Source organism: Elgaria multicarinata, chromosome 21, assembly GCF_023053635.1.
Source record: "Elgaria multicarinata webbii isolate HBS135686 ecotype San Diego chromosome 21, rElgMul1.1.pri, whole genome shotgun sequence".
In the NCBI taxonomy this organism is placed as follows: domain Eukaryota; kingdom Metazoa; phylum Chordata; class Lepidosauria; order Squamata; family Anguidae; genus Elgaria; species Elgaria multicarinata.
The window spans coordinates 2,072,829-2,097,371 of record NC_086191.1 but is presented as its reverse complement, the minus strand read 5'-3'; the positions used below and the strand labels follow the sequence as shown (position 1 = coordinate 2,097,371).

The following is a 24,543-nucleotide window of genomic DNA, read 5'->3' as shown; positions in this document are numbered from 1 at the left end:
CGACATATGACGTGAAGAAGGAGCCCCTTAGCAAGGAGGTTTTCATTGGGGCTCATGCAGAACCCCAAAACAGGCAACGTCCTGCTCCAGATCACTCAAGGTGTCCAGTTCTCCTTTCAGTCCTCCAAGTTGCGGAAGGCATTCTGCATTTCCTCATTCAGCTGGTTATAGTACGCTTTGATCTTTGCCTCCCCGTCTTTTATTGGGTCCTAGGTAGAGAAAGGAAGGAAGATTTATGAAGGACAGACTTGACAGATTCTTATCCTTTGTCCAAAGACACTCAACATCTAAGGTGCCTACTCCGAGGGAAGCTTGGAGGATAGCAACAAGGGAGAGGGCCTTTTCAGTGGTGGCCCCCCGACTGTGGAATGATCTCCCCGCCGAGGCTCGCCTGGCACCAACATTGTTATCTTTTCAGCGCCAGGTCAAGACGTTTCTTTTTAAAATTTAACAAAGCATCTAAATTTTTTGTATATTTGTTTTTAATGTTCAATGTTTTTAATCTTTGTAAACCGCCCAGAGAGCTTCGGCTATGGGGCAGTATAGAAATATTTATTTATTTATTTATTTATTTATTCATTTATTTATATAGCACCATCAGTGTACATGGTGCTGTACAGAGTAAAACAATGAAATAGCAGAACCCTGCCGCATAGGCTTACAGTCTAATAGAACCATAATAAAACAATAAGAAGGGGAAGAGAATGCACCAAACAGGCACAGGGGAGAGTAAAACTAACAGTATAAAAGGAAGATCAAAATCAAATTTTAAAAGCCTTAGAAAAAAGAAAAGTTTTTAGTTGAGCTTTAAAAGCTGCGATTGAACTTGTAGTTCTCAAATGTTCTGGAAGAGCGTTCCAGGCGTAAGGGGCAGCAGAAGAAAATGGACGAAGCCGAGCAAGGGAAGTAGAGGCCCTTGGGCAGGCGAGAAACATGGCATCAGAGGAGCGAAGAGCACGAGCGGGGCAATAGTGTGAGATGAGAGAGGAGAGATAGGAAGGAGCTAGACCGTGAAAAGCTTTGAAGGTCAACAGGAGAAGTTTATATTGGATTCTGAAGTGAATTGGAAGCCAATGAAGAGATTTCAGAAGTGGAGTTACATGGTCAGAGCGGCGAGCCAAGAAGATGATCTTAGCAGCAGAGCGGTGAACAGAAACCAACGGACTGATGTGAGAAGAAGGAAGGCCAGTGAGAAGAAGGTTGCAGTAGTCCAACCGAGAAATAACCAGTGCATGAACAAGCGTCTTGGCAGAAGAGACAGACAAAAATGATCGAATCCTGGCAATATTATACAGGAAGAAACGACAAGATTTAGCTCCTGCCTCAATATGAGGAATAAAGGAGAGCGAGGAGTCAAATATAAAGCCAAGACTACGAGCTTCCTTGACTGGAGTAAGCGTGACATCATTGACAGTAAGAGAGAATGAGAGATGAGGAGAAGGTTTAGGGGGGAAAACAAGCAATTGTAATAAATGTAATAAATAATAAAATAAAATAAATATTCTTTGTTAAAAATAAATAAATAGATGAGTTCCTAAGAAGGAAAGAAGGAAGGAAAATTGTAGATAGTCAGGCAGACAGACAGACAGATAGATAAGGTGAAGAAAGAAAGAAAGAAAGAAAGACTACAATAAACTAGCTAAGCAAAGACTGAGGAGTGAACCGAGCAGTTCACAGCTACATCATTGTGACCCACTCGTTGTGGGTCACCATGAAGACAAGGCGCTCTGCCCCCTTACCTGGAACTTCATGGAGCTCAGCTTGTACATGATGTTCCCCAGGTTCTCGCGTATGGTAGCCCACGTGACCTTGTGCTCGGACTGGGCCGTTGACTCCACCGCGTGGCGGGCCATCTCATAGAAGGCAATCATGTTTTGGAGCATTCCCACCGTCTTGTAGAAAGGGCAGAACCTGGAACGGGGCGCGGCGTGGGAAAGCAGATCTCCTCAGGACCGGTCCGCACGATCCAACAAGCCCGCGGGGCTCACGTTTGTTAAAATCAACGACATACGCAGGAAGCATCACTAGGTTAATTACTCGCCTGGATGCAATTTATTGCGTTGCCTAAACCTGGACGGCAGGGCTTGTTTGAGGGTGAAAGAGCCCTCAAATAACCGAGCAACAAGCCATGGGGTATTTGAGAGTTGCTTCCCCTTCAAACAAGCCTTGCCGCCTGGATTCAGATGATGCAAGAAGCCATGCCTGGGCAGGTAATTAGGCTAATGGTGCCCTGGCACGCACCGGTACGCGCTGCCGATTTTATCAAGCCACTGTGGTTTTACTTAAATAAGCCACAGTGGCTTGTTTTGATCATGTGAACCAGGTCACAGAAGAGCAAACAAACCTGAGTACATGAAGGCCATGAAAGGTCTTGGATTTAGCCAGGGTGCTGTGTGTGGCAAGCACGCCCCCTCCACCCCCCACCCCCACCCCCCACAGCAGCCCATTGCTATGTCTGCCGAGTGAGAAAAAAGTTGTTTCCTTGAGTGTTCTTTTGTTGTTTAAAAAGGAAAAGGAGAAACAACTCAAACAAATAAAAAAGACAGGTTTTCCCCGTAGCCCCCACGTGAGCAAATAACATTCATAGAATCATAGAATCATAGAATAGTAGGGTTGGAAGGGGCCTACAAGGCCATCGAGTCCAACCCCCTGCGCAATGCAGGAATCCACCCTGAAGCATCCCTGACAGATGGTTGCCCAGCTGCCTCTTGAAGGCCTCTAGTGTGGGAGAGCCCACCACCTCCCTAGGTAATTGATTCCATTGTCGTACTGCTCTAACAGTCAGGAAGTTTTTCCTGATGTCCAGCTGGAATCTGGCTTCCTTTAACTTGAGCCCGTTATTCCGTGTCCTGCACTCTGGGAGGATCGAGAAGAGATCCTGGCCCTCCTCTGTGTGACAACGTTTCAAGTGTTTGAGGAGTGCTCTCATGTTTCCCCTTAATCTTCTCTTCTCCAGGCTAAACATGCCCAGTTCTTTCAGTCTCTCTTCACAGGGCTTTGTTTCCAGACCCCTGATCATCCTGGTTGCCCTCCTCTGAACACGCTCCAGCTTGTCTGCGTCCCTCTTGAATTGTGGAGCCCAGAACTGGACGCAATTCTCTAGATGAGGCCTAACCAGGGCCGAATAGAGAGGAACCAGGACCTCCCGTGATTTGGAAGCTATACTTCTATTAATGCAGCCATATCGCACTGTTGGCTCCTATTCAGCTTGCGATCTACAACAATTCCAAGATCCTTCTCGTTTGTAGTACTGCTGAGCCAAGTATCCCCCATCTTGTAACTGTGCCTTTGGTTTCTATTCCCTAAATGTAGAACTTGGCATTTATCCCTATTAAATTTCATTCTGTTGTTTTCAGCCCAGCACTCCAGCCTATCAAGATCACTTTGAAGTTTGTTTCTGTCTTCCAGGGTATTAGCTATCCCACCCAATTTTGTATCCTTTTCAACATTGGAAAGGAGCGTTGCTGTACAGGACTTACTCATGAACAGACCTCATGGGGAATGACTGGCTGCTTAACAGTGCGCTGTTTTAATTCCATTTCCAGCTCATTACAGAAAAGTAACAGCAGCACCAGCAACCTTTGTCGTTGTCGCTGCAATGGGGGTTTAATCAATCAATAAAGACGTTTCCTGCAACAGCCCAGTTTTAGACTCCCATGGGCTGCTCTCGTGCAGGCACACCCGGGAAATACCGTGCTTTGCACCACCACAGGGGTCCACGGCGCCCGTTTCAGGTGTTTGTTGACGCAAGACTGGAACGGAGCCTGGGCTAAGAGAGGCCCAGTTATTGGGCCAGCTGGCCCGGCTTACCTGTCGTAGGAGGAGTAGCCATTCTGCTGCAAGAAGTCATCCTTGATCAGTTTAGCCACCTCAAGGGTGATCTTGTCAGTTTCAGCGAGAGAGGCCTGGGCGAAAAACATTGGGGGCAGCAGCATAAGAGGAGCGCGCGGAGGTGAGGAGGATGAAAGACAAGCGTCAGAGATGGATCTCCGGTCTGCTCCCTCTCAAACAAAGCATCCTGGGTTTAACTTCTAAACCAAAAGGCTCTCAGGACAAGCTGGCCTAGAGATTACACATTTTACTTTTTTCCTGTAATAACGGAGGGGGACGCTATGGTTTTAGAGAAGCGTTGAGACATCATGTCTCTGTAAACACATGCGCTGTGCCCTCTGTATTTCACAGGCATTACCCTAGCGCCTTTGCTCAAGGATCCATTTTAGTTCCGGAAGAAGCGGCGTGGGAAAGCTGCAAGGAAGACCTGAAATGCTCTGGGCAGCTGCGTGTATGTCAGCCTTCCCTGACCCCTGCAGATGGGTTGGGCCACAACTCTAAAGCCAGATGCTGGGAGTTGGAGTCCAGAACGTTTGGATGGCGCCGGGTTGGGGAAGGCCTGTGCTTCTTCCCTTGATGAGACGGAAGGGAGTTGCTCTCTGGCACTCGAGAAACATGCAACTGCTTGCCTGATTGGCAGGCCACGGAGGGCCCTTCAAATTGGCTAGTCCAGAGAGTTGGAGGGATTTTTAACTGCTCCTGCTCCTCCCTTTTCTTCCCACCCCACCCCCCTCTCTGACCTTCCTCCATCGCTCGCTCTCTCCTGTTTGTGTAAAGGAAAACTAAAAGAACTGAACAAACTCGCTTGAAACCCTACGCTGTGCCTGCATTTATATGCAAGAGTACTTGTGAGTAAAGCTGCTTTTCTTTCCTTCACTAAAGAAAGGTGCAGTCGTCCCCCCGCCCTCTCTCGGCCTTTTGTGTGTATGTGGGATAGGTGAGCGTTAATTTTGTTCTGCCTTTTTGTCTTTCTAACCAGAAGCACCAATAGCAAATGATCTCATCACTCCTTACCTTCCCCACCAGCTGGACAATCTCGGCCAGGTCTTCCTCCTCTTGCAGGATCTCCTTGGCCTTGGTGCGCAGGGAGACGAACTCAGGGTAGTTCCTCTCGTAGTGTTCGTCCAGAGCCCGCATGTACTTGCTGTAGCTGATCAGCCAGTTCACGGAGGGGAAGTGCTTCCGCTGGGCCAGCTTCTTGTCTAGGCCCCAGAAGACCTGGAATTCAGGCCGGAAGGGGAGTGAGAGGTTATTTATTTATTTATTTACTTAGAGTATTTTTATCCTGCACCTCAGCCAAAAGGCTCTCGGAGTGGCTTACAATGTATCAATAAAGAAGACAGTCCCTACCCTCAGGCTTACATTCTAAAAAAAAAAAAGACATGACACACAAGGAAAGGCAGATGAGGAGGGAAGAGGGAGAAAATAAAAAGAAATTAAGGAGACTGCTTAGGCTGGTGGGAAGGCCCTGCTCCGTCCTCTCATCTCCCAATGGAGGGGCAAACCAACAGCTCCTTCTTCCCCACATGGTGAAGATGTTAGCCCTGTGAGGGGGGGGTTCCAACTGAAGCAGGCTGTGATGGTGCCTGCCTGCTCCAGTCTCCCTCGCATCTTCTTCCCCACAGGGTGAAGATGTTAGCCCTGGGGGGGGGGGGGTCCAACTGAAGCAGGCCCCGACGGTGCCTGCCTGCTCCAGTCTCCCTCGCATCTTCTTCCCCACAGGGTGAAGATGGCAGTTAGCCCTGGGAGGGGGGGTTCCAACTGAAGCAGGCTCTGATGGTGCCTGCCTGCTCCAGTTTGTTTCTGTCTTCCAGGGTATTAGCTATCCCACCCAATTTTTTGTCATCTGCAAATTTGATCAGCGTTCCCTGCACCTCCTCGTCCAAATCATTAATAAAAATGTTGAAGAGCACTGGGCCCAGGACGGAGCTTGAAGACCCTCCCTGACGGAGCAGTTTGGCAAAAACCTGTCGGGCATCGCAGGAAATTGCCCATTTAGTTGATAGGCCTTGCTTCGTTAGTCTAATTAAGCTTAGAGGACAGCTCCTAGCATTCACACTCCTTTGGAATCACGACAGCATGGAGGAGTTGGTGGCACGGTGGGAGACTCACCTGGACGATCCCTAGGGTGGCTGAGGTCACCGGGTCAGAGAAGTCGCCACCAGGAGGGGACACCCTGGGGGGCACACGGAAAGAAAAGCTGAATATTGCAAGCGCTCAGCCCAGGCGCTGATCCTGCTGGGTGCTGGCTAGCCATGGCCAGCTTTGCACGAGGCACGAAACAAAGAACTCACTGCAAAATATGCACGCTTCTCACAACTCCTAAATGCATGCGCAAGTAGACCTTGGCCTGTCACTGTTGTTTTAACAACGAGACAACTGAGTCAGGCTAACTGGTGATAATAAATATATATGACAAAATCTAATATATATATATATATATATATATATATATTCTGTGTGGTTTAAAAGCATACATCTAAACAATGAAAATACAGTGATATTGTGCTGGGGAAAAACCCTAACCATACCAAAAATAACCTAACATGTTACGACGTACAGTCTTCTTCAGTGGTCTAGTACAAACGACATCGTCTAGTATATAAAAGGCATGACAAAGTGTGCGGACATCTGTATGTAGACACCCTGCATACAACAAATCACTCACAATTACTAACATAAGACACAGCAGTAATTAAACCAAATTATAAACCTTGTCAAATCTCCTTTGGTACACGTACCGGCCAAGGCATACACAGGTTATGAAAGTAGGTACCCACTTCCAAGTATTTTAAAGAAGCACACAGAATTTGACACACACACACACACACCCCTTTTGTCACACACATTTTGCACTTTGCCCAAGATATAAAGTGAGGACTTTCTTTCCACCCCCGCCCCTAAAGTCACAAACTACCACACTGCCGCCATCATAAATTTGGTGCAAACAGTTGCTGTTAATAATCATAACAACAACAACGTGCTAATAATATGCACGGAGCTGCACAAAGTAGCAAACAAGAAGGAAGGGCTCTGCCCTGAGACGCTTACAATCTGAAATGCAACGTAAGGAAGATGAGTTTCCTTTCTTTAGACAAGGGAGTCTTCTGTTTCAAAAAAGAAAGGAAGGCGTTCTTCTGCACAATAAAAACCTGTCTGTCACCAGCATTCAGCATCTTTATTACGGTGTTGAAATATGTAAATGTAATCAACCAATTGCTTGAAAGCGAGACAGCTAATCTGCTCGGAGTTTCTGAATGGGCTCTGCAGCCCTGCTGGCACCTTCCTCTGCTTCTTTTTCCCGACCCAACCTTGCAGCGAGATGCAGCGGTTGGGAACGGGAGACCTTCGCACTTACGCTCCGACGATGCTGACGCTGCCCTCTCGCTCCGGGCTGCCCAGGCACTTGACACGCCCGGCCCGTTCGTAGAAGGAGGCCAAGCGGGCCCCCAAGTAGGCCGGGTATCCGCTGTCTGCGATATAAAAGGACAGGGTCAGCGGTTCCCAGCAGACCCAGCCAGAGGAGACCTCCCTCTGTGTGAGGATCCTTGGGGGAAGGGAGTGGACGTTGGGAATATTGCAACCTTGTCTGCAAGTTGCTGGAAGGGGCACTGTTGCAGTAAGTTAGACTGCTCTATAGCCTACAGTGTGGTTTCCTGTGATTTCCTTTTGCTCTTCCCCTTCCTCCCCCACCCCCCGCTCTCTGATTTCCACCATGGCTGGGAGCACATGGGTTTGTTCTCTTGCTCCTGCCAATGTAATGAAAAACACAATGAACTGAAACAAACTCTCTCGAAGCCCTACACTGTACCGACATTGTATATGCAAGAATACTTGTGACTAAAACTGTTTTCTTCCCTTCATTGAAGGAGAGTGTGGTCTCCATTTGCTGTTCTAAGATAGACTGCATGCACGTGGGACTGGTAAACGCTCATTCCGCTTTGCCGTTGGTTTTGTTTTTCTCTGCTCATTGCCTTTCTAACAGGAGGCATCATTACTAAATAATCCCATCAGTGGAGAGTTTGGGTAGTGGGGAAATTGACAGGGGAGGGAATTTGGCAGTGATGGTGGTGGTGGGTGGGGTCTGGGCACCCTTGGGGGCTGCAGTAAAGGCTTTGAAGGGCAGCTTCTAAGTGCAGGTCCTGCACTCCTGCTCTAGGGCTGGCTTTGCCTGGGCTTTGTCCTTTGTCCTAGATGAGGGTTTTTCTGGGGCGGCCCCTCCATTCCTTTGGTTGGGGTCTTGCCTGCATATCTATCAGCGGGAGATTGTCCCTATTCCCCACTCCCTGCTCAATCACTGCTCCCATCTTGGGGAGACGTTAGGGCTGCCTTCTGGAAATGTCGCTGTTCACACAGGTGCATGGGAATGCCTCAGATTTCGGGCCTTTCTCCTGACACATGCAAAACGCCTACGCTGGGCTGCTTCCCTCACGTTCTTCCCCAAATCCTCTGCTCCCAGAACTGTCTCCCTAGACAGTGGCTCAATTCAGACAACATGTTTCTCTATGCAATGGGAGAACTCCACTCAGTGGTTGAGTTTTTAGGGGGTTCTTTCCCACACAACATGTTCTAACTCCACCGTTGTGTGACTGTGGGCCCCCTCTCTCCTCCCATCAGCCATCGCTGGGGGAAAATATCCCAGCAGCTCTCCTTTCACCACTCTTGCCAGAAAACTCTGTAGCCAATGGGAAAAGTCCACTCAACACAACGGAAAACTCCACGGAGCCCTCCACACAACACAACAGTTGTGCAGGAACTCTCCTCTGCACAGTGTGGATATTCAGCTCCACCGTGGGGTGGAGTTTTTCCTCCAGACAACATATTTCTCAACAGTGGTGGAAAAGCTCTACTGGGGTTTTAAAACCACCATTGAGAAATGTGTTGTCTGAACTGAGCCAGTAAATGCTGTTACTGAATATATTACAGCCAAAACTATTCCATAAGGCGAGGGCAAACCAGATCCAAGAAGAAATCATTAAGTTTCATAAAAAGCAAGGGTCAGTTTAACGAACAGCAGTCGGAGTGTATGCTTACATGTCTGCATGCACACCTCAGGCATAAACTGGGGTGTAAGAATTGAGGAGGTTAGAAATATGCAAGGTACTTTCCTATTGTGAAAAACTGGACAGTGTGCATTCACTGTCAGTCATTCTATTTATAGATTTGATGTTTTGGTAGTGGTGGTTTTCTTAATTTCAAAAAATGATCATGAATTTTAAATATATTGTCACACTACAATCCTGTGCAAGTTTACTCAGAAGTTATTCCCACTGTGCTCGATGGGGCTTGCTCCGTAGTAAGCGCATAGCCCCAGCTGTCTTGAGCTTTGGAGGGAGGAGGTGCATTTTTTAAAAAAACACATTTTATTTTTTAATATAATAACAGGACAGGATTAGAGAGATGGCGGAGCAGGACAGAGATCACCATACAGCAAAGGCAAAGAGTTGGGGGAGGGGATCCCCCCCCTCCCATGCCTACCCAGGAGCCTAGGAAATCCTGAAAAGTTACCTGCAGGCATTTCAGCCAAGCGCCCAGAGATCTCGCGGAGTGCCTCAGCCCAGCGGGAGGTGGAGTCGGCCATCATGCTGACGTGGTACCCCATGTCACGGAAGTACTCCGAGAGGGTGATTCCTGGTGGTGGGGTAGACAGAAGAGAGGAAAGGAGACAGAGGCATTGCATTTCTCTGAAGAGCAAACGGCTCACGCAAGAGGCAGGGCTGTGCGCAAATTCCAAAGGTCCAAAGAACTAAAGTTGGCACAGCCTACGGTATTTTTTTTAATTATTCCATATTACGAACTGCTTGGAAAGATTGGGACCGGATCGGGCCATAGAGGTACGAAGTGCTTTGAGCCACTTTGGCCAGACTCGGGGCAACAGTGAGTCGCTGCCCCTACCTGCCCACGTGTCCTGCGATTGCGTCGCCTTGAGCAGGATTCCTTCTCGGAGGAAGAGGGAGAGAGACAGTTAATTATACCGCAGCCAGAACCATGTGCTGGAAGATACACCGGACAACGTCGCACAGTTACAGGAGTTTCCCGGGGCGTAAGGGCCAAGTCAGAGACCAAAATGCAGTCAAACCAGTCCAAGGTCATATCGGAGAGTTCCACCAGCGTCAACAAAATCCAAACCGAAAGTGAGGAGCCAGAAGGTCGTGGAACCAAACGTCAAGCCGGTCAGGGTTGTCCAAGAGAGAGTCGTCCAGGAATGAGCCAAGGGTCTGATAGTCTGAGTGCCACCAAGGAAGTGTGCCACCAGGAAGCTGAGAAGCTGACAGTTTGTCTTCAGCACTGTGTGACTGGGGCAGGGCTGTTTTATAGCCAGCTGTTAATCAGGCTCAGCTACCTCATTAGAGCCACGTGAAGTATTTAAACGACCTGCACGCTGTGCTCGACTTTTCCCTTTCTTCTGTTGCTCTTCCTTTGCTGCACAGGATTTATTACGTCCAACTCTGCCTCCGGCAGCTGTGGAATTCCAGACATGCTGGTGGAGGTGCCAGGATGCTCCTCTGGCTCCTGTCACTGTGTGACGTTGTCTGGTGAATCTTCCAGCTTTCCACGTGGTTCTGGCTGCACCAAAATTAACTGGCTCTCTCCCTCTTCCTCCAAGGAGGAATCCCGCTCAAGGTGAGGCATGACACCACGGGACTTACCTGACCTGTGCAGCAGCTGCCCGTCCTCAATGAGAGCTGCCATTTTAAATGAAGACGGGGGCTCTGCCGTTTCCTAGATCTAAGGTCGCAAACTACAGCAACCGTCAAGGCCAAAGTCAAATCGGGACCAATTCGGAAGCTCCGAATCAGCCTCTAAAGCGAATCAGGGAGTCCATGCACAGCCCTATGTGAAACTTCCCGCCATTGGGGAAGAGAATGGGGCAAGGTGGTGGTTGCTGGAGAAACGCGAGTTCAAGGCCGCCATCTGGGTGCACGAAACTAATTCTGTAGTTCTTTGGGTCCCAGGAAGCCAGATTTGCCCAGAGCTGGACAAGGAAAAGGCAGCCTCACCTGTGTAAATGGAGGCCTCCCGAGCCGCCACGGGCATGTTGGAGGTATTGGCGACAAGCGAGGTGCGTTTCATGATGCTCTCCGTCTTGCCGTCCACTTCCATCGTGAGCTGAGAGAGAGGGGAGTAAGCAATGTGGTTGGAGAGGAGATGTGGGACGGGTAGATCAGGGGGGCAGACGCTTGGGCCCAGGGGCCAAATACACCCCCCTTTGGGTCTCAATCCTCCTTTCCCTGATGGCCACACGCCCTTTCCTCTGCTTTGCTGGTTTCCCAGCCCCTGAACGTTTCTCCCCAATAGTACTGGCTCTGCATTCCTGCCACAGGGGGAAGGGAGTCAGCGATTAAGAAAAGACACACGGTGGGACCCTGGCTCAATGGCATCCTTTTTGCATCCTTCTTGAAGTATGGGCACCACACTTCAAGAAGGATGCAGAGAAGCTGGAGGAGGTTCAGAGGAGGGCAACCAGGATGATCAGGGGTCTGGAAACAAAGCCCTTTGAGGAGAAACTGAAAGAGATGGGCATGTTTAGCCAGGAGAAGAGAAGATTGAAGGGAGACATGAGAGCACTCTTCAAAGACTTAAAAGGTTGTCACACAGAGGAGGGCCAGGATCTCTTCTCCATCCTCCCAGAGTGCAGGACACGGAATAATGGGCTCAAGTTAAAAGAAGCCGGATTCCAGCTGGACATCAGGAAAAACTTCCTGACTGTCAGAGCAGTATGACAATTTTTGTGAACCGCCCAGAGAGCTCTGGCTATTGGGCGGTATAGAAATTAATAAATAAATAAATAAAATACGACAATGGAACCAGGACACGGAATAATGGGCTCAAGTGACAGGAAGCCAGATTCCAGCTGGACATCAGGAAAAACTTCCTGACTGTTAGAGCAGTATGACAATGGAACCAGTGACCTAGGGAGGTGGTGGGCTCTCCCACACTAGAGGCAGCTGGACAGCCATCTGTCAGGTATGCTTTAAGGTGGATTCCTACATTGAGCAGGGGGTTGGACTCGATGGCGTTATAATTCTTCCTCAAGGGCAACTCTGATTCAGTCTTTTCAAAGATGCTGTGAAAGGCAGTCAAGCCCAGCGCGGCATCGAGTATTCTTGAGCAACTGCTGTGCTGTGGGTTGCAAATCCCCCGCCAGGGCCCGTCAGTGCTGACACCCCGTGCCCCACCCTGTGCACACATCCCAAGCGGCATGTAGCTACAAGCTGCCATTTTAAGCATCCCACAGGGACCCAGGGCACCCAACAGAGCATTGCTCTAAGTCACTGTGGGGATATAAAACGGCAGCAGGCATCTCTAAGGTCAGGAGTGCTGCCACAACGTAAGGCGGTGGAGAGTGGGGCGTGGGCTCAGGAGGAGGCCCACAGAGGGCCCTGTGCTGAGGGCGCCGCTGGAGCGGGCCCCGAAGACACGTTGGTTCATCTCCCTGAAAGGATTGACTCAGAATCATTCAGACATTGAAAAGAATTATATAAGGCTTGAAACACATTGGGTCATAAGATTACCTTCTGTGCCTTGTTGAGGTCTCCACCCATTCTGTTCCTGCACTATTTCCCTCTTATTCATTCATTTATTTTCTAAAAATATTCCTTTCTTGTGTAGCTTTATATGTTCACCAGGGCCTGGGGCCAGATTCCATCCTTCCGGGATGCAAGCCAGTCCCTTCCCTCCAACCAAAGATTATTTGATCATGTCTTACGCTTTTGCACGTTCCTCCCCCCCCCCCCCCCCCGTTCTAAGGGGTCGCAATGCCTCTCCTAAGGCTGACGGACCGGCTGCAAGAGCTTTAAGCAACAATACGCCGACATTTTGGGAATTCGGCCCTCGAGATAAAAGTGGTTCCCTAACCCTGCCGTAAAGGAATGTGGAACTCTTGAGTAGGTTTGTGCCACGGCCGAAGGACCACACACGCTCTGCCTGCCGTGGAGAGCGGCCCTGCCCACATCTCACCTCAGGGAAGTCCCTCAGCACCTCCGACATCTCGTTGCCCCGCTCGCCGCAGCCCACGTAGATGATGACGTCACTGTTGGAATACTTGGAGAGCGACTGGGAAATGACCGTCTTACCGCAGCCGAAGGCTCCAGGGATGGCCGTGGTCCCACCTTGCACACACCTGGGGGAAGAGGGCGGGAGGCGAGGATGGGGAAAGAGACTCCGTGGCCCAGCCTCCCACCACCACTCCCTCAAGATGAAGAATCAGGAACCTTTGAGAGAGTGGCCCAGTGGCCGCACATACATCTACTAAAAGGCCAGTGTTGTTGGAAGGAAAGAGTTGGGAATGTCGTCTGGGGCTCTAAAATACGACCTAGCCTTCCCCTATAAACACCCAGTTGACCCCTGAGATCTCCTGAGGAGGCCTTATTGGTTGTTCTGCGACCACTAGAACGTGGCTAAGTAACGGCACGTGAACAGGGCCTTCTCAGCATCAGCACCACCCTCTAGAACACTCTCCCATGTGTTGTTTGGGGGGGCAGAAAATGTGGCAAACTTTAAACACTTCTTGACGACTGATTTCTTTCCCTGACTTGTAATCCACCATGACACTTCTCTGTTTGATCATTGCTTCCGTTGTAATGTTTTAATTAATCAGTTAATTAATAATTCTTTTATGTTGCTCTTACACTATATCAGAACCCTTATTTTACCTCTAGGCACACACTGGAGCCATTCACACAAATGCTAACCCACACTCAGTGGTTACATACGGATTGTTCTTGTACCCATGGTGGGTTGTTTGTTGAACCGTGGGTTAGCATGCTGTCTGAACATGTGCAGGGTGGCTTGTTAACCACCCATCAAACCGTGGGTTCTCTAGGTGGCTTGTTCGAGAAAAGAAGGGCCTGTTCAGACGACATGCTGACTATGGATCACTCAAAAACACTATCCACAGTGGATTAGCATGTTGTATGTGTGTGGGGATGCTTAGCAGTCATCTAGCAGGGGCCCATGGGTATTTTGGTGAAAATAAATAAATGGCACTGACAATAGAGTCTGCTGGCAAGAGTGACCATCACTTCTGGCGACGCTCTTGACCATCTCTATGGCTGGTGGCCGTTTTTAAATTTTCCTTAATAGAGCAGGTGCCAGCCAACCATTTGGTGAGTGAAGGATGATGGAAGGTGTGGTTAAGCCGCACAGCAGTAAGTGGTCTAATCACGGAAGAGTGGTGGGTAGGGCAACCATGGGATGTGGTGTGGTACCACAATCGTGTGGCAGGCCCGCTTCTCATTACCCCTCCCTTCTCTGTGGCTCCCCTGCCCACCTGAGCACGTGTGCACAGGCCCTTTGCCACACTCAGGGATGGTGCTGCCATAGAGGCCACTCAGGCGGCCGCCTAGAGTGCCAAGCTAAGAGGGGCCCTGTGCTGCACTCACGCGCGTTGTTGGCTGGGAGCCAGCCTGGCCCGAGGATTTAGCTAGGCCTGGGCGGGTGAGATGGCGCCCAGCGCCCGCCCAGCTGAAGCGAAGCCAGGGACGCTGGGGTGGCTCCACGTTCAGACTTCCACCCGGAAGCCGCCCTCCCAGAGCCGGGAGGCCACCACCAGAAGAAGAAGAAAAGCACGTGGCGAGCTCGACCCTGGCCCAAGCCAGCCTCTGCCTTACTCCCGAGGAAAGGGCACTGGGTCGCCTCGCTTCTCTCCTCAAACAGGCCGCGATGTCCATGCAGGTGGGCAAGCGAGACTCCCTCTCCCTTCCCCCAGGAAAGCGAGGGACTTGTGGACTCCTCGCAAGGCAAACTTTCCTGCTTCCCGATCCTGCACACGTGGATCAACGGGACTTGCATCCGAGAAAACGTTGCACCAGGAGGCACCTATGCCTCCTTACCCAGAAGCCTTATTCCCCCGAGTAAACGTGCGGAGGGGATCGGGACACCAGGATGCATAGCGGCTTGCGTTCGCATGGAAGTAAGTCCCAGGGAATTCCAGACGGCTCGGTCCCAAATCAAAGTGAGCCAGTCCCAGCTCTCCACTCAGAGCACATGTTCGGACTTCCGCACAATTTGTGGGGGAGTGCAAGTAGCTCACCTTGCCTAGGGCGCAAAATAGTCTGGCGCCGGCCCTGGCCACACTGCATGGCTGCGTTCAGACAACACAATAGCCCACGGTTCAACGAACAACCCATGATTCAACAACAAGCCACACTCAGCCACTGAGTGTGAGATAGCGTGTTGTCTGAAAAAGTGGATATACGGGAAAGCACAGAAGTAGCGCTTTCTCCAAGGCATTGAAAGCGCTGAGCCAGGAGCTCCCCTAGAAGTTTAGATGGCTGCCTTGTTTGCCTGCCAGACAAACCCCAGGCACCGGCTCTGGCGGCATCCGCATTGTCATCCTCGGCCTTATCACAGCCGATCAGGGAGAGCAGGTCTTACGGGAAGAGGGCGTCCAGGACCCTCTGGCCGGTGAGCAGCGGATGATTGGCCGGGAGCTTCTCGTTGACGGGGCGGATCTGACGGACCGGCCACACCTGCACCATCGTGAGTTTCTCCTTCGCTCCCTCAAAGTCCAGCTCCAGCACCACGTCCTTGGGGGAGAAAGAGGCAGGTGAGAGTGGTGGAGGAGGTGATTTCTGTGAGGAGGTCAGTTCAGATCTCATCCCAGCCCAAAGAATTCACAAGCCAGCCCCCTTCCTTTGGCTATATGGGTGTAATAGCACCGTCCTACCTTACAGGGAAGTTGTAAGGATGATTGATGTGATGTATGTGAAGCACACGAAATGCTCTAAAGGGCTCTATAGAAGAGACTACTGCCAGGAAGAGGGCCTTTTCTGCTGTGGCACCCTTGCTGTAGAATGAGCTCCCTAGAGCAGTTCGCCTGGTGCCAGATAAAGACTGTTTTATTTCCCCAGTATTTTATCATCCTATTCTTTTAGCTATGCTCTTTTAAATCTGTATTTTAAATCTCTGCATTGCTGCTCAGTTTTATTCTGGTTGTACTTTTTATGTTGTGGTTTTATGTTTCACATTTTATGCTGTACTTTGTGGTTTTAATTTTTGTGAACAGCCCAGAGAGCTTCAGCTATTGGGCAGTAGAGAAATGAAATAAATAAATACTATTACTACTACTGCTAATCATGATGATGATGATGATGATGATGATGATGATGATGATGATAATAATGAGGGTAGATGATAACCAGCTATGGAAATAAGCTAGAAAAATTTCTGGATCTCCATTGCTCAGCTAAAAGTAGGTTTGTTTCTTGGTTACAGAACTCCTAGTTACATGACATTTAGTCCATTAATTAATCAATTAAATCTGGATATGAGCAATCAAATAGTTTTGAAGGGGGAAAAGCAGCCTTCATTTGTTTTCGGCTGATGTCTCTGTGGGCTCTACATCTACATCTACACCAAGCAGGATATTCTCTTCTCGATCCTCCCAGAGTGCAGGACACGGAATAACGGGCTGAAGTTACAGGAAGCCAGATTCCGGCTGGACATCAGGAAAAACTTCCTGACCATTAGAGCAGTATGACAATGGAACCAGTTACCTAGGGAGGTTGTGGGCTCTCCCACACTAGAGGCAGCTGGACAAACATCTGTCAGGGATGCTTTAGGGTGGATTTCTGCATTCAGCAGGGGGTTGGACTCGATGGCCTTATTAGACACCCTTCCAACTCTGCTATTCTATGATTCTATGATTCCACTATGAAAGCGGGTACATAAAAGGCAGGAGCCACACGACTGCTTTATAGTGGTACCAAAGTGCTCTGACAACTGCTGGGGGCCACTGACACATCTACACCAAGCAGGATAGCTCCGGCTATTGGGTGGTATAGAAATGTCATAAATAAGTAAATAAATAAATAAATAACACTATGAAAGCGGTACATGGTCTGTGTCAATGGGCCCCAACAGTTGTCAGTGCACTTCAATACCACTATAAAGCAGTCGTGTGGCTCCTGCCTTTTATATACCGCTGCCATACTGCTATATTCTGCTTGGTGTTGATGAGCCCTACGTGTCATAGTAGAAGACACAGTGGAAGAGGCACACAGGTGGGGTGGGAATAGTGCTTCTAAGATTCCACCTGTCAGTTATACACATATTTTAAAATTATTATTATTATTATTATTATTATTATTATTATTATTATTATTATTAAAATGGGTTGCCTGGTTAACATGGTGTTGGGCAACTATTTAGGCAATCAGAAGATTTTAATCAATTTAAAAGGTTGTCGCACAGAGGAGGGCCAGGATCTCTTCTCGATCCTCCCAGAGTGCAGGACACGGAATAACGGGCTCAAGTTAAAGGAAGCCAGATTCCGGCTGGACGTCAGGAAAAACTTCCGAACTGTTAGAGCAGTACGACAATTAAATCAGTTACCTAGGGAGGTTGTGGGCTCTCCCACACTACAGGCCTTCAAGAGGCAGCTGGACAAGCATCTGTCAGGGATGCTTTTGGGTGGATTCCTGCATTGAGCAGGGGGTTGGACTCGATGGCCTTGTAAGCCCCTTCCAACTCTACTATTCTATGATTCTATGAAATACTGCAGCCCTACAGAAAAGGCATCTCATGGGTCAGAGGGAGAGGGCACACCTGGATCCATATCACAGTGAGGGATGGAAGAACTAGGGACACTCAAGCAAGTTTGCCAAGATGCTCCCAACTCCCCTCGGCCGCTCGGTTCAAGTCACCCCCATTCTTCCTTCTGACCTCTTTCTCTCTTCATGTGAATGGGGAAAGTGCGCACCTTTGTGCCCGTGTTTCAAAAGTGTGCACTTCCCCCCCCCCCACTCCGTCCCATTGACTAAACCCTAAAAAAATACAGGTTTTCGCAGTTCGGAATGTGAATGTTTCAAATACAGATCTTTCTCATGCTGTCACAAGTTCGGGAACTGGCAAACGTTTTTCTCAAACATAAAAATGCATTCCCGCTCTTGTTCAGGAATTTGAGTGGGGCAAGTTCAAATGATTTGCAATGAAATTCTCCTACATGCCAAATTATAGCACCGAGTCATGAAAACGGGAGACCCTGCGTGGATAATTATTTGCTAGTGACCCGAACCTCCCCACCCCCACGGATCTTCCGCTCTGCAAACACAAGCAACACCTACTGAAACGTCGTAGTTCCCAGCCGGAGCGACGTGGGTGACGGTGCCCCGGCACCGGGGCGGCACCATGATCATATGTTTGATGAGGGAGTTTTCATGAACCACTCCATAAATATCCCCACCGGTTAAATGGCTCCCAACCTGAAGACAAGGAGAAGAGAGTAACAGGAATGCTAACAAGTCTAAGAGGGTCTCTTTTTTTGTGGAGATAAAAGGAATAAGACGCAGCGCTAACTTTGCAGCGTTCTGGCCAACGAGCGTAAAGGCATTTGGATACCTGATAAGCACCAGGCTGTAATTTTTAATTGTTATAAAATGTGTATTTTATTGCATGAAAATTAAACGTATTGAAATAACGTTAAATGTATTTGGCTACCTTCATCGAGATCGTGACAATTCTGTACTTATTCCCACCCTCCCCTCAGGCCTCCTGACTGCAAAATTTCTGTCCTCCTGTAATTCAAACATTGGCATAAGCACCCACAGCAGGCCACTGGGTTACACTAGATGCTGGAATAGGACTGTGGAGCGCTAGGTTCAAAACTCCACTCAGCCCTACCTCACAGGGTTGTTGTGAGGTTAAAACAAAAGGTGTGAAGAACCCCAAGGTACATTGAAGATTTAAATATAATAAATATTTTTAAAAAACTAGTTTCAAAAGGCGGCTTCCCCTGTGGTGGATGTTGCCACACGGCTCAATAGGGCAAAAGCTGAGCTCGATGGCTTGTCTGGTTTTTACCCGGATGTTGGGGCTCGGGCTGAAATCCCACTTGAGCTCTCTGGACAAGGCCGAGATGTTGATGCCCCGGGGGATGTAGATACTCTTGGTCAACTCCGTGATGTCTTTCAGGGGACGCTGGATCCCGTCAAAGATGGAGCCCATAATGCCCGGGCCGAGTTCCACCGACAGCGGCTTCCCGGTGCGCAGCACAGGATCCCCCACGCAAACCCCCGCTGTGGCAACGTCTCAGGAAAAACCCTTGGCTGAGAAAAGAGGGGGACCTGAGAGCGAGCAGAGGGCAGGAGGAGAAGAGAAGGCAGCTCCCGGTTGGGAGGCTTTGGGAGGAAATTGCGCCCGGGCTGAACATGAACTGAAAACTGAAATAGTTCCTTCTCCAGGTGTCGACCTTATTTATTTATTATTTACAATATTTATATACCGCTCCCCAATGAAAACTTCGGAGCGGTGTACAAGATAAAATGAAAATAAAAACAGAATAAAACACTTAAAACAGATCTTAAAAGAAGCAAATACAGTGACTCCTGGGTGGACATTAAGGAAAGGCTTCCTGGAATAATGACGCTTTCAGGAGGCGCCAAAAGGAGTACAAAGTTGGCGCCTGCCTGACCTCCAGAGGCAGGGAGTTCCACAGGAGGGGGGCCACCACACTGAAAGCTCTTCCCCTGGTGGATTCCAATCGGAGGATGGATCTAGGTGGAACCACCAGGAGCAGGCCCTCGGATGACCCCAGTGACCGGGCAGGTTGGTAAGGGAGAAGGCAGAGCTCTCTCAGGTATCCTGGTCCCAAGTTGTTTAGGGCTTTGTACACAAGTACCAGAACCTTAAACCTGGCCCGGGAGCGAATAGGCAGCCAGTGCAGCTCCCTCAGCAGAGGAGTTCCATGCTGGAAAGGGGCAGCTCCAGACAACAGCCGAGCTGCAGCGTTCTGCACTAGCTCCAGCTTCCGGAGCAGTTTCAAGGGCAGCCCCACATACCTTGCGCATGTGCGCATTCAGGTACCCTCTTCACAAGCCCCATGGTGGCCCTGCCATTGAAGCACTTCCTTTTTGCAAAAAGTAATCAGAGCCTTCACAACACGTGTAAGCAACAGCTGGATATTTTTGTGTGCTATAAATACTCTTTTAACTTTCTATACCCCCAATTATAAAAACGCCATATATTTTCGGGGTGGTTTACAATAATAACAAGAACAGCAGTTTAAAGGGTTAGGATTAAAAAATCAACCCCCGCAGAAGTTAAAAACTGTAGCGTGATTAAAAGCCTGGGAGAATCAAAAGGTAGGTGTTCAATTATACACGGTCAAAAAATGTATAACTAAAAAAAAGAGTTATACATTAACTCTAAAAAAAGAGAACACAGATTATAAAAAAAAAAACACTAAAAAAAGAGAACACAGATTTGCATACAATTTGCATCTGCTAATTTGTATGTATAGATGCAAATTTAGAAATGATGAATATAATTGAAATTGAAATGCAATACATCTCACCATAGTGGAGAAGACAGTGACCAGGTGAGCCATGTGCTCAGCCTGGGTTCCAGGTGCTGCTCACCTCAAGTCCCCTCCTCCAGACTTCCTTTGTAGTGTTCTTTATCTTTAAATTGGACTTGGACAAGACATCCTTTCAAATAAAGGACACCTTCAGATACAGGACTATCCTCTGGCGGCCTTTCAAATAGAGGACTGTTCTCTGTAATGTAGGGCACCTGGCCACCCTAGGTTGTCTTCACCTGGCTTGGGAAAGACAGCAAAGGAGGTGCCAGGTGGGGGGCCCCTGGGGAGGGAATTCCACAAGTGAAGGACCACATCTGAGAAGGCCCTCTCCTCCATCACCACCTGCCTCGCCTGAGGAAGGCGCCTGAAGAGGACCTCCGTGTTTAGACAATGATCATGTAGGAATGAGGCCTCTACAACGGGGGATGAGGGACATCTTCAACAGCTAGGGGTCAAACTCAGATGTTCCTTGCAGCCAGGAGCACCAGGGGTCTGCCTTAAGAGGGGGACGAAGACCAAAAAGGGGTGGAGAGATAGGGGGATTAGTCCAGAAAGGCGCTGGGGGACAGGTCCCTAAGCGAGGTAAGAGGAAGGAAAGGAAGGGAAGCAAGAGCCAGCAAAGCGGAAGGAAATACAAGACTTTCCCCCAAAGGATACAGGTCTCCTCGTAGACTTGGATGGTGGCCAAGTCGCCCTCCAGGCGGATTATCTCGCCCACCAACTCGAAATGTCCGACGCGCACCAGCTCATACATGGCAGCCCCGGACATCTTGCAGGCGATCACCACTGTGGAGAGGGAAGCGAGAGGCAAACTCACCTTGCTTGTTTGCTCGGTTCCTCAGGTGCTGCTGGGACCATGAATACTGAGGTGGTGGGAAAGCCGCCCTAGTTTACAGGTAGGCAGTTCTGGATCAATGGGACTCAGCCCAATTAATATCAACGTTCAATAGGGTGACCCTATGAAAAGGAGGACCGGGCTCCTGTATCTTTAACAGTGGCATAGAAAAGGGAATTTCCGCAGATGTCCTTTGTATTTATTTATTTATTTCATTTTTATACCGCCCAATAGCTGAAGCTCTCTGGTGAAATTCCCTCTTCATCTCCACAGTTAAAGCTGCAGGAGCCCTGCCCTCTTTTAAACCTGGTCACTCTAGTACAGCTCCTGCAGCTTTAACTGTGGTGATGAAGAGGGAATTTCACCAGGTTCCCCATATATACCACCGACACCTGCTGAAATTCCCTTTTCAATGCAACTGTTAAAAATACAGGAGCCCGGTCCTCCTTTTCATAGGGTCACCCTACGTTCAATCAATGTGGGAATTAAGTTTTGGTTTGCAAGGCATGAAACAGCAAACACTTCTCGACATTTCATGTCCCTGTTAGTGTAATTTCCTAAATTCGACAAATGCCACAGGGATATTCCTCTATTACAATAAACATGGCAAAAAGAGTCCTGCAACACTCTGAAGATCAACACATTGTTTGTGGCAGAAGCTTTTGTGCAATACAAGCAGAAAGCAGGCCGTGCTGTTGCACAAGGTTGCTATTCTCATCTTGTGTACATTTGAGCTTTGCATGTAAATGTCAGAGACTGCACCTTGGATATTTTTTTGGCCTTTTGGGTACATTTGTTTCTTTACACGCAAACAGCTGAAAATAACGCTTCCATGCATCTAGTCCATGAAAGTTTCTGGGCTCCTCTAAACAAGCGATTCATTACACACTCGTGATTGGCCATGTTTTCGGGTCGATTTCATGACTCATCCATAACCAAGACATCTACCGCGAAATCACAGTATAAAAAGAACCACTTTTAGAGAAACAACAGAACCTTCCACCACTAGATGGCGCTGTCTCAATAGACCTCAGTGGAACTGAACGGAGGGGAAGTATTCAGTTAAAACCCCTTGTCGCCCCTCTCCTCCTGCATAATGCAGTCTATAACAATCGTGCCAAAGAAGACGGAAGCAGAAAAGCCCCGAGTAAACAATGTGATTTCCCTTAATGTAGAGATGCTCTCAGTCATAATCCATCCATTAGGGCCAAACTAGTTGTGATGTTGGGGACACCATTAGCCTTGATGTTATCCACATTCCATTGGGTGCTTTCTGGCTCCTTGCAAAATTCCATGAAAAAGGCAAAACAAAAGCCACACCTGGAAGCACAGAGGAACTGTTCCAGGAGAGGAAGTCGGGGAAAGCCTCTTGGGGCACCTTGAAGACCCACCGATTTATTCTATCCTAAGTGTTTGTGGACCACTAGCGCCTACTTCATTTCTCCTCCTGCCATGGGGTTCTTAGAGAAACCGGCACCCACAGGCCCAGTCAGCAGTGCCGGGAGGGCTCGTCACCTCCACATTCTTCCGCTCTACCTATTTACCAAGGGCAGCCCCTCTTTTCTGCTACCTGCCCCTGATCACTCACTGTCCCTCTGAAGATGCCTTGCGGATGCAAGCATGCGCAGGGCAGCAACACCCGGGCGTTCTTCAGAGTTCCCCAAGAGGGGCGTCATCTAGACGCAGCAGTGCAAAAGCAGGCGGGCAGGTGCAAAATGCCCCGGGATGAATGGTTTCTCTCCCAATCCTTCCCTCACCTTTATAACAACCAGTCCAGACCATACATGTTGCTGAACGCATTAGAGTTGCAGCTTTTGTACAAACCAGATCCACTGTAAGATGAAAGTCTCTATTCTACATTCTTCCATTGAAACAAAGAGGAATTGTGTTCTGGGCATGTCCTGCTGCCGTTTCAGAGCCTCGTGCAGAGCAAAAGAATACCACGTAAATCCCCTGTGTCCCTGTTTTTCTCTGTGAACCACCGGAGATGCAAGTTATGCTTCAGCTTCTCCACCCGCAGAGGACCTACCTGGTCCGGAGACCCCATGGACAAATCCCATCTCGCTCTCCTTTTCCGCGTCCCCAATCTTGGGGAGTTTGGCGAACTCCATCTCTCCGGCAGGGGAATTGAGGCAGCCGGGTTCTATTCACAAAGGAAAGGAGACCTGCATCAAGGGAGGTGGGGAGATGGAATGAGGCACCGTCGACACGGCTCCGCGTGGAACTGGGAGAAGCCCCGGTCCCATGAACTTCCCCCTGCCGCTGAATGGTGGGTCAGGTCTGATCCAAAGCTGTGAAGATCGCCTGCCCTGCTTCCCCCTTTCCTAGGTGCCAAGGCCCTGGCCTTACCCGCTGGAAGGGAGATATTCTTTTCAGAGGAACAGGGAAGGCCTTCCTCTGCTCAGCCTGTTCTCTCCTTCTGCAGGTAAACTTGCCGGGGCGGTGTCTCCACCTTTGGCAGGCTAGGGGCGGGCGGGGGGGGGGGGGGGGAATGCTATTTTTCTCCAGTAACAGTGGAGGGCAAACTGCTGCCTTCTGCCCAGAAACCAGTTCTGTCCTGAGCCAGCCATGGGGAGCTGGGAACAGACTGGAGGTCACTGGAAGGGGAGAGACGGAGCAAAGCATTCAGGAGCAACTGCAAACAGCCTTTCTGTGTACTGTCAACAGTTCGTCCCTCTTCCTTGTGCCTTTGGGGCAGCAGGTCCCTTGGCCGTTAACAAATTGTACCAGAAGCAGGAACTCAACAGCTTTTCCACATCTCCATGCCAAGTGGTGGGGGGATGTACCTGTTGAATTTCTGTCTGCCGTGCAACTGTTCCAGAGAGAGAGAGCTTGAGACTGAGAATTGGTAGAGTATTCAAATGCTGCCCCAAAGGGAGAATGTTGCCAAAGGCCGCTTTTCCTACCACAATGATGCAGGGACAGGACAACGCCAAACTCTGCAGATTATTATTATTATTTTTATCTTCTGTGTGATTCTTAAAGGTACAGGTCGCATTGCAAGCATTTTATGGCATGCTTTTTGAACAGCAGGGGATTCTACACGCCGTACTGAGGGCGCTTCCATGCGCCCCCAGTGCGGCCCCCGCATTTGCACGATTCCTAAAGGCGTGGAAAAGGGACATGTGATAAAAGCCACCCAGCTGTTCCTCTGCTGCAGCTGCCTTGACTCCTCCCTCACTACACATATAAACAAATTGGCGCAAAGCCTTCCCCAACCCAGTGCTGCTCAAATGTGTTGGACTTCAACTCCCACAATTCGCTGGGAATGATGGGAGTTGTAATCCAACACATCTGTAAGGCACCAGTTTGGGAAAGACTGCTCTTGAAGTCCAAGCTCTGGGTATGTATTTCAAACGTATCTTTAATCTAAGGAGCGAACGCCCCCTCGGCTGTGAAATCGACGGAGGGCGCAGAGCTGCCACATGCCCACGTTCAGAACAACTTACAAATAATACCATAAACACAACTCATACGCCACAAATCATTCCAGTGGGGCAAGACTCCCATCACCTATTAGCATGGGGAACAGCTCAGAAATTATTAGCCTGCTCAGAATTTCATACTCCAGATT

At 49.2% G+C, this 24,543-nt stretch overlaps 1 protein-coding gene across 1 annotated transcript; it reads right to left on the bottom strand.

Annotated features, from left to right (window-relative positions):
• Nucleotides 1-23,080, bottom strand: LOC134411889 (V-type proton ATPase catalytic subunit A-like). Its single transcript, XM_063145590.1, has 14 exons — nt 22,999-23,080; nt 20,792-20,920; nt 18,637-18,851; nt 17,901-18,038; nt 15,211-15,362; nt 12,793-12,955; nt 10,833-10,941; nt 9,340-9,462; nt 7,190-7,304; nt 5,944-6,007; nt 4,846-5,049; nt 3,811-3,905; nt 1,740-1,911; nt 1-209 (listed from the first exon to the last, which is right to left on the bottom strand). The coding sequence occupies exons 1-14, from the start codon at nt 23,078-23,080 to the stop codon at nt 117-119; spliced, it is 1,854 nt and encodes a 617-aa protein (XP_063001660.1). The 3' UTR covers nt 1-116.
• Nucleotides 23,081-24,543: the final 1,463 nt, after the last annotated feature.